Here is an 8,950-nt window from a genome sequence, read left to right as displayed (position 1 = left end):
ACTACCCTCCTAATACTACCCTCCTGATACTACCCTCCTAATACTAGCCTGCTAATACTACCCTCCTACATACTACCCTCCTAATACTAGCCTCCTAATACTACCCTCCTAATACTACCTTGCTAATACTAGCCTCCTACATACTACCCTCATACTACTACCCTCCTAATACTACCTCCTAATACTACACTCCTTATACTACCCTCCTTATACTACCCTCCTAATACAACCAACCTACATACTACCCCTCTAATACTACCCTCAGAAATACTACCCTCCTACATACTACCCTCCTATATACTACCCTTCTACATACTACCCTAATACATACTACCCTAATACATACTATACATACATACTGCTCTCCTACATTCTACCCTCCTACATACTCCCCTCCTACATACTAAGCTCCTAATAATACCCTCCTTATACTACCCTTCTAGCTTGTCATGTAGCTTGTCTTGATGTCTCTGTGACCTTGACGTCCTGTGTCCATGTCTGGACTGCAGCAGGACCAGGTCTGGGTGTCTCTGTGACCTTGATGTCCTGTATCCATGTCTGGATTGCAGCAGGACCAGGTCTGGGTGTCTCTGTGACCTTGACGTCCTTTGTCCATGTCTGGACTGCAGCAGGACCAGGTCTGGGTGTCTCTGTGACCTTGACACCCTGTGTCCATGTCTGGACTGCAGCAGGACCAGGTCTGGGTGGCTCTGTGACCTTGACGCCCTGTGTCCATGTCTGGACTGCAGCAGGACAGTACGTTACTGCTCTTCGCCTAGTGTACAATTAGTGGCCTGCAACAGAGACAGTCTTCTTTCACGGAGACTGTGTGTGTGTGTGTGTGTGTGTGTGTGTTCCTGTGTGTGTGTGTGTTCCTGTGTGTGTGTGTGTCAGACTACACCATGCTGACTGTCCAAGTAGCCTGCTGTAATTAAACTCACTGGCTCTGCTGAAACGCAGCGCTCTGTCTCAGGCTGTCTAAGGAGGACCTAGACACACTGTCTGTCTGTCTGCCTGCCTGCCTGCCTGCCTGCCTGCCTGCCTGCCTGCCTGCCTGCCTGCCTGCCTGCCTGTCTGCCTGTCTGTCTGTCTGTCTGATTGATTGACTGACTAACTGGCTGACTGACTGACTGACTGACTGACTGACTGACTGACTGACTGACTGACTGACTGACTGTCCATCTGCCTGCCTGCCTGTCTGTCTGTCTCTCTCTCTCTCTCTCTCTCTCTCTCTGTCTGTTTCTCTGTCTGCCCGTCTCACCTTCCTTTGTTGTACTCTATTCCTGAGGAAGGTGAGGGGTGGGGTCAGGTCAGGTCAGGTCAGGTGGGTGGGCGTGGTCCCTGGTTGGGTGGAGTCAGGTTAGGTCAGGTGGGTGGGTGGGTGGGTGGGTGGGCGTGGTCCCTGGTTGGTTGGGGTCAGGTCAGGTCAGGTGGGTGGGTGGGTGGGCGTGGTCCCTGGTTGGTTGGGGTCAGGTCAGGTCAGGTGGGTGGGTGGGTGGGCGTGGTCCCTGGTTGGTTGGGGTCAGGTCAGGTCAGGTGGGTGGGTGGGTGGGCGTGGTCCCTGGTTGGTTGGGGTCAGGCCAGGTCAGGTGGGTGGGTCAGGTCAGGTCAGGTCAGGTGGGTGGGCGTGGTCCCTGGTTGGGTGGGGTCAGGTCAGGTGGGTGGGTGGGGTCAGGTCAGGTCAGGTCAGGTCAGGTCAGGTCAGGTCAGGTCAGGTGGGTGGGCATGGTCCCTGGTTGGGTGGGGTCAGGTCAGGTGGGTGGGTGGAGTCAGGTCAGGTCAGGTCAGGTCAGGTCAGGTCAGGTGGGTGGGCGTGGTCCCTGGTTGGGTGGGGTCAGGTCAGGTGGGTGGGTGGGGTCAGGTCAGGTCAGGTCAGGTCAGGTCAGGTCAGGTGGGTGGGTGTAGGCCTACTGTATGTGGCCCATGGTGACATCGATCAATTCTCGATTAAAAGCGTGTAATAATAATGCCCCAAAATGCGTTGTAATTTTGCCAGACCCCCCCCCCCCCCCCCCCCCCGCACACACTCACGTGCCCGCGGCACACACCGTGCCCCTCCCCTCCCTCTCTTCCTTTGTCAACGGTAAACGCAAAAAGCGGACACAAACGGAGGCGCGCTACTCCTCCACTGCCCTTTCCCCATCCAGAGTGCCCGAGTGATGACAGCTAACCAGCCAGGTAACACATAAACCAAACGAGTGTATTGTTTGCCCCGTAAGCCTCAGTTGCAAAACTATAACTTGCATTTATTTGTCTCTGTTGTGAAGTAATTCTCATACAGCGCCAAACAGCTGAGCATAAATTAGCCGACTGCCCACCTGCTTAACAAGCTAGACACTAGGATTTAAATGGATTTAACGTAATGATGACCACCACACGACCAATGTCGGTCGAAATTAGTTGTTGGTACAGCATGTGAAGCTATCAGTATACTTAGCTCGCGCGACAATCAAAAAAGACTCTGTCACCACCCCCCAACCCACCCCCCCTCCCCCCTCCTCAACAACTCGCGCAACAATCAAAATACACATTTTCTGTCAGCCCCCACCCCCCCACGCTGTCAACATCTCGCCGCAGAAGGTGCCCTAATTTTTCACTGAGCACCTGCCCCCCAAAATGTCTGTGCACGCCACTGGCGTGGTCCCTGGTTGGGTGGGGTCAGGTCAGGTCAGGTGGATGGGTGGGTGGGTGGGGTCAGGTCAGGTCAGGTCAGGTGGGTGGGCGTGGACCCTGGTTGGGTGGGGTCAGGTCAGGTCAGGTCAGGTGGGTGGGCGTGGACCCTGGTTGGGTGGGGTCAGGTCAGGTCAGGTCAGGTGGGTGGGCGTGGTCCCTGGTTGGGTGGGTTCAGGTCAGGTAAGGTCAGGTGGGTGGGCGTGGTCCCTGGTTGGGTGGGGTCAGGTCAGGTAAGGTCAGGTGGGTGGGCGTGGACCCTGGTTGGGTGGGGTCAGGTCAGGTAAGGTCAGGTGGGTGGGCGTGGTCCCTGGTTGGGTGGGGTCAGGTCAGGTAAGGTCAGGTGGGTGGGCGTGGTCCCTGGTTGGGTGGGGTCAGGTCAGGTAAGGTCAGGTGGGTGGGCGTGGCCCCTGGTTGGGTGGGGTCAGGTCAGGTAAGGTCAGGTGGGTGGGCGTGGTCCCTGGTTGGGTGGGGTCAGGTCAGGTAAGGTCAGGTGGGTGGGCGTGGTCCCTGGTTGGGTGGGGTCAGGTCAGGTAAGGTAAGGTCAGGTGGGTGGGCGTGGTCCCTGGTTGGGTGGGGTCAGGTCAGGTAAGGTCAGGTGGGTGGGCGTGGTCCCTGGTTGGGTGGGGTCAGGTCAGGTAAGGTAAGGTCAGGTGGGTGGGCGTGGTCCCTGGTTGAGTGGGGTCAGGTCAGGTAAGGTCAGGTGGGTGGGCGTGGTCCCTGGTTGGGTGGGTTCAGGTCAGGTAAGGTCAGGTGGGTGGGCGTGGTCCCTGGTTGGGTGGGGTCAGGTCAGGTCAGGTAAGGTCAGGTGGGTGGGCGTGGTCCCTGGTTGGGTGGGGTCAGGTCAGGTAAGGTCAGGTGGGTGGGCGTGGTCCCTGGTTGGGTGGGTTCAGGTCAGGTAAGGTCAGGTGGGTGGGCGTGGTCCCTGGTTGGGTGGGGTCAGGTCAGGTAAGGTCAGGTGGGTGGGCGTGGTCCCTGGTTGGGTGGGGTCAGGTCAGGTAAGGTCAGGTGGGTGGGCGTGGTCCCTGGTCGGTACCTGCTGGACGTCCTGCTGGAACACGCAGAGCTGCAGGCGTTGGTGCAGCCGGACCTTGCGGTGCTGCCAGATGCTCTCCAGCCGTCTCTGGTGGTGCAGCACCTCGTGGACCACGTCCAGAATGCAGTGGACGGCCTTGGAGTAGTTGGCGCTGGCGGTGAGCGACTCGGCATTGCCGGGGCCCAGGGGCCTCTGGAGGACGTCCAGCAGGGCCTTCCCATCCTGGCTCACCTGGGGGCACAGCACACCTTACTGGACACTATACACGCTGGACATGGGGAGGGACTAGGACACAGGAAACATGGGGGGACTAGGACACAGGAAACATGGAGGGACTAGGACACAGGAAACATGGGGGGACTAGGACACAGGAAACATGGAGGGACTAGGACACAGGAAACATGGAGGGTCTAGGACTAAGGAAACATGGAGGGACTAGGACACAGGAAACATGGAGGGACTAGGACACAGGAAACATGGAGGGACTAGGACACAGGAAACATGGAGGGACTAGGACACAGGAAACATGGAGGGACTAGGACACAGGAAACATGGAGGGACTAGGACACAGGAAACATGGAGGGACTAGGACACAGAAACATGACAGCAGGTTGAACAACTCTATTCTGGTTGAGACTGACATTCTGATAAAAGTCCAGCTTTAGATTTCCATCATGTACTGTACTAAATCATGCAGGTCAAAGCTATAATTTCACTTCCAAGGCAAATTGCTAAATTACACACACACATCTGGTGTGTGGGGGAGTGTGTGTGTGTGTCTGTGTGTGTGTGTGTGTGTGTGTGTGTGTGTATGTGTGTGTGTGTGTGTGTGTGTGTGTGTGTGTGTGTTTGCGTGCGCGTGCCTGTGTGTGTTAGTCTTTATTTGCAGCACAATAGACCAAACGCGGCTGAAGCATTTTTTGGGTGGAAACCGTAAACATTTTTAGTGACCGTGTTTAGAGACACTAAAATAAACCCACGTGGAGGACGTGGCTGTGAGAACCGTGGCCGCCCCACCCTGCTATCAGCCCGCTCCCAGGGACTGGACACTCAGGCAGGACTGGGAGGGCCCTCCTCCAGCGGTCCAGGGACAGAGGGCCCTCCTCCAGTCCAGGGGTCTATCAATGTAATGCCATTTTTTCATGCTAATTTGTGATTGGCCAAAACGCTGAAAAATTACTGCAAGGGAGGACAGTACTCCGAACAGGATTTAATGATTGACATTTTGTTAGTCCAATTACATTCCAGATTCCAGATTTACCACAGTGAAGGCCGATTGAGTCGGCGTTGATGTCTGTGTTTCTCTTCCCTGTGCCATTGGAGACTTTTTGTGTGTTCGTAGCTCCATGATATAATGCATCCGAAAGTATTATGGGACATATTATACATCAAACTGTTAGTCTATTTGTCTCTTTAGAATCTTTGATTCTAGCCATCTAAATATCTAAGCTGACATAAATACTTTTTGAGCTAGAGCCGTCCGAACATGACAGTTCCACTGGCTGGCTATAGCCGGTAACGTTAGCTACGAGGTGCACGTCAGGCTACGGCATAGGCAGGCGCGCAGATTGGCTGGAGGCGCAAACTGTCGGAAACTCGTCCAAAACATTTCTAGAGACTGGGTCGCAACACCGGATCGGAGAAATCCACAGCCTGGCTCCTGCTTGCGTGAGAATTGATCGCTTTGTGGTGCTTATTCCTCATCCAGTTATGGATGGGTGGATGGAAAACTTTCAACTGAATGTTCATATTGTTCTGATAATTGTAGGCTATAGAAACATAAGAGTGGCAGCATTGATTGATTGCCAACAAACTGTTTGAGAGCCAGCACACCTCAGTGTCCCCTAATCAAAAATATTTTTCATATATCACCTAACCTCTCCAGCACCTCACCAATATCAATTATTTTCTTGAGTACAGTCCATTACAACAACTATTGCTTACAATGTTTTATTGTTGTTTTGTAATATTTTATCATGAATATGATAAATGAATTCTGCATGTAGTTAAAGAAAGTGTTATTCAGTTTTTCATATGCTAAAATTGACTGAAAATCCACATTTTAAAGCTGATATTTCAAATAATAACTGACTGAGGGAAAGTGCCCCCCGGCGCCCATGGGCGGTTCGCCTCTCTTCCTCCTGTCCTCCTCAGTTTTTTGAGTCACCAGCCGCCACTGATATATATATATATATATATATATATATATATATATATATATATATATATATATATACTGTAAGTGCTTACTGTGCCTTATTATGTGATACATTTAAATGCCCATTTAAATACCCTATTATGGACTACAGGGATAGCTAACACATAATGGCCTTTCAAGACTTGAACAAAGGCTTCTTGGCCGAAACGTGTGTTTGATTGAATCACCCAGCATGGGGAGCTTGAGTGGGCGGTTTCATTTCTTTATCCAGTATATTTCAGCCATTTTCCTCAACACATAATGGCCTATCCTGTAGGTAACATCTGTAGCTGTTTATCTACTCTACTGTCCCGTCTTTCCTGTGTCCTTACGGATTCATCACATGTTTATCACTCTGTTAATGTTCCTAGATTTAAACATCTCCCTGGAGCTTGAGAGAGGTCAGGGAATAATTTGTGTTGGGTCAGGATCTTATGTCAGTGTTGGGTCAGTATCAGTGTTGGGTCAGTATCTTACAGTAGGTCAGTGTTGGGTCAGTATCTCATGTCAAAGTTGGGTCAGTATCTCATGTCAGTCTTGGGTCAGTATCTCATGTCAAAGTTGGGTCAGTATCTCATGTCAGTCTTGGGTCAGTATCTCATGTCACTGTTGGGTCAGGATCTTATATCAGTGTTGGGTCAGTATCTCATGTCAGTGTTGGGTCAGTATCTCATGTCAGTGTTGGGTCAGTATATCATGTCAGTGTTGGGTCAGTGTCAGTGTTGGGTCAGTATCTTATGTCAGTTTTGGGTCAGTATCTCATGTCAGTGTTGGGTCAGTATCAGTGTTGGGTCAGTATCTCATGTCAGTTTTGGGTCAGTATCTCATGTCAGTGTTGGGTCAGTATATCATGTCAGTGTTGGGTCAGTATCAGTGTTGGGTCAGTATCGTATGTCAGTGTTGGGTCAGTATCTCATGTCAGTGTTGGGTCAGTATCTCATGTCAGTGTTGGGTCAGTATCAGTGTTGGGTCAGTATCGTATGTCAGTGTTGGGTCAGTATATCATGTCAGTGTTGGGTCAGTATCAGTGTTGGGTCAGTATCTCATGTCAGTGTTGGGTCAGTATCTCATGTAAGTGTTGGGTCAGTATCTCATGTCAGTTTTGGGTCAGTAACTCATGTCAGTGTTGGGTCAGTATCTCATGTCAGTGTTGGGTCAGTATCAGTGTTGGGTCAGTATATCATGTCAGTGTTGGGTCAGTATCAGTGTTGGGTCAGTATCTCATGTCAGTGTTGGGTCAGTATCTCATGTCAGTGTTGGGTCAGTATCTTATATCAGTGTTGGGTCAGTATATCATGTCAGTGTTGGGTCAGTATCAGTGTTGGGTCAGTATCTCATGTCAGTGTTGGGTCAGTATCTCATGTCAGTGTTGGGTCAGTATATCATGTCAGTGTTGGGTCAGTATCAGTGTTGGGTCAGTATCGTATGTCAGTGTTGGGTCAGTATCTCATGTCAGTGTTGGGTCAGTATATCATGTCAGTGTTGGGTCAGTATCTCATGTCAGTCTTGGGTCAGTATCTCATGTCACTGTTGGGTCAGGATCTTATATCAGTGTTGGGTCAGTATCTCATGTCAGTGTTGGGTCAGTATCTCATGTCAGTGTTGGGTCAGTATCTCATGTCAGTGTTGGGTCAGTATCAGTGTTGGGTCAGTATCTCATGTCAGTTTTGGGTCAGTATCTCATGTCAGTGTTGGGTCAGTATCAGTGTTGGGTCAGTATCTCATGTCAGTTTTGGGTCAGTATCTCATGTCAGTGTTGGGTCAGTATCAGTGTTGGGTCAGTATCTCATGTCAGTGTTGGGTCAGTATCTCATGTCAGTGTTGGGTCAGTATCTTATATCAGTGTTGGGTCAGTATATCATGTCAGTGTTGGGTCAGTATCAGTGTTGGGTCAGTATCTCATGTCAGTGTTGGGTCAGTATCTCATGTCAGTGTTGGGTCAGTATATCATGTCAGTGTTGGGTCAGTATCAGTGTTGGGTCAGTATCTCATGTCAGTGTTGGGTCAGTATATCATGTCAGTGTTGGGTCAGTATCAGTGTTGGGTCAGTATTGTATGTCAGTGTTGGGTCAGTATCTCATGTCAGTGTTGGGTCAGTATCTCATGTCAGTGTTGGGTCAGTATCAGTGTTGGGTCAGTATCGTATGTCAGTGTTGGGTCAGTATATCATGTCAGTGTTGGGTCAGTATCAGTGTTGGGTCAGTATCTCATGTCAGTGTTGGGTCAGTATCTCATGTCAGTGTTGGGTCAGTATCTCATGTCAGTGTTGGGTCAGTATCAGTGTTGGGTCAGTATCTCATGTCAGTGTTGGGTCAGTATCTCATGTCAGTGTTGGGTCAGTATCTCATGTCAGTGTTGGGTCAGTATCAGTGTTGGGTCAGTATCTCATGTCAGTGTTGGGTCAGTATATCATGTCAGTGTTGGGTCAGTATCAGTGTTGGGTCAGTATCTCATGTCAGTGTTGGGTCAGTATCTCATGTCAGTGTTGGGTCAGTATCAGTGTTGGGTCAGTATCTCATGTCAGTGTTGGGTCAGTATCAGTGTTGGGTCAGTATCTCATGTCAGTGTTGGGTCAGTATCAGTGTTGGGTCAGTATCTCATGTCAGTGTTGGGTCAGTATCTCATGTCAGTGTTGGGTCAGTATCAGTGTTGGGTCAGTATCTCATGTCAGTGTTGGGTCAGTATCAGTGTTGGGTCAGTATCTCATGTCAGTGTTGGGCCAGTATCTCATGTCAGTGTTGGGCCAGTATCTCATGTCAGTGTTGGGTCAGTATCTCATGTCAGTGTTGGGTCAGTATCAGTGTTGGGTCAGTATCTCATGTCAGTGTTGGGTCAGTATCTCACCTCGGTGTAGGCCTGCGTGACCTGCTCGTAGAGGGTCTGGTGGTGGTGGATGGCCAGCTCCAGGTCCTGCATCTCCGATGGCAGACCCCCCTCACTGCACATCTTACACCACGCCTCCACCCCCGCCAGGAACTGGACACACACGCACAGGAGGACACAGTCAGGACAGAGGACAGGGGACAGAGGACAGGGGACAGGGGCTC

At 50.9% G+C, this 8,950-nt stretch overlaps 1 protein-coding gene across 5 annotated transcripts in view; it reads right to left on the bottom strand.

Annotated features, from left to right (window-relative positions):
- The window catches only part of kalrna (kalirin RhoGEF kinase a), a gene marked incomplete at both ends in the record, with an annotated part of 193,384 nt that overhangs the window by 108,511 nt on the left and 75,923 nt on the right, over nt 1-8,950 (bottom strand). For all 5 annotated transcript variants that reach the window (XM_084443201.1, XM_084443203.1, XM_084443200.1 and 2 more), the window contains 2 exons: nt 3,707-3,937; nt 8,748-8,879. In XM_084443201.1, the coding sequence (XP_084299327.1) occupies nt 3,707-3,937; nt 8,748-8,879 (363 nt within the window). The remainder of the gene's footprint in view (nt 1-3,706; nt 3,938-8,747; nt 8,880-8,950) is intronic.

Source organism: Borostomias antarcticus (genome assembly GCF_949987555.1).
Source record: "Borostomias antarcticus genome assembly, chromosome: 9".
Lineage (NCBI taxonomy): Eukaryota > Metazoa > Chordata > Actinopteri > Stomiiformes > Stomiidae > Borostomias > Borostomias antarcticus.
The sequence above is the reverse complement of the archived record's forward strand: the minus strand, read 5'-3'. Positions and strand labels throughout refer to the sequence as shown.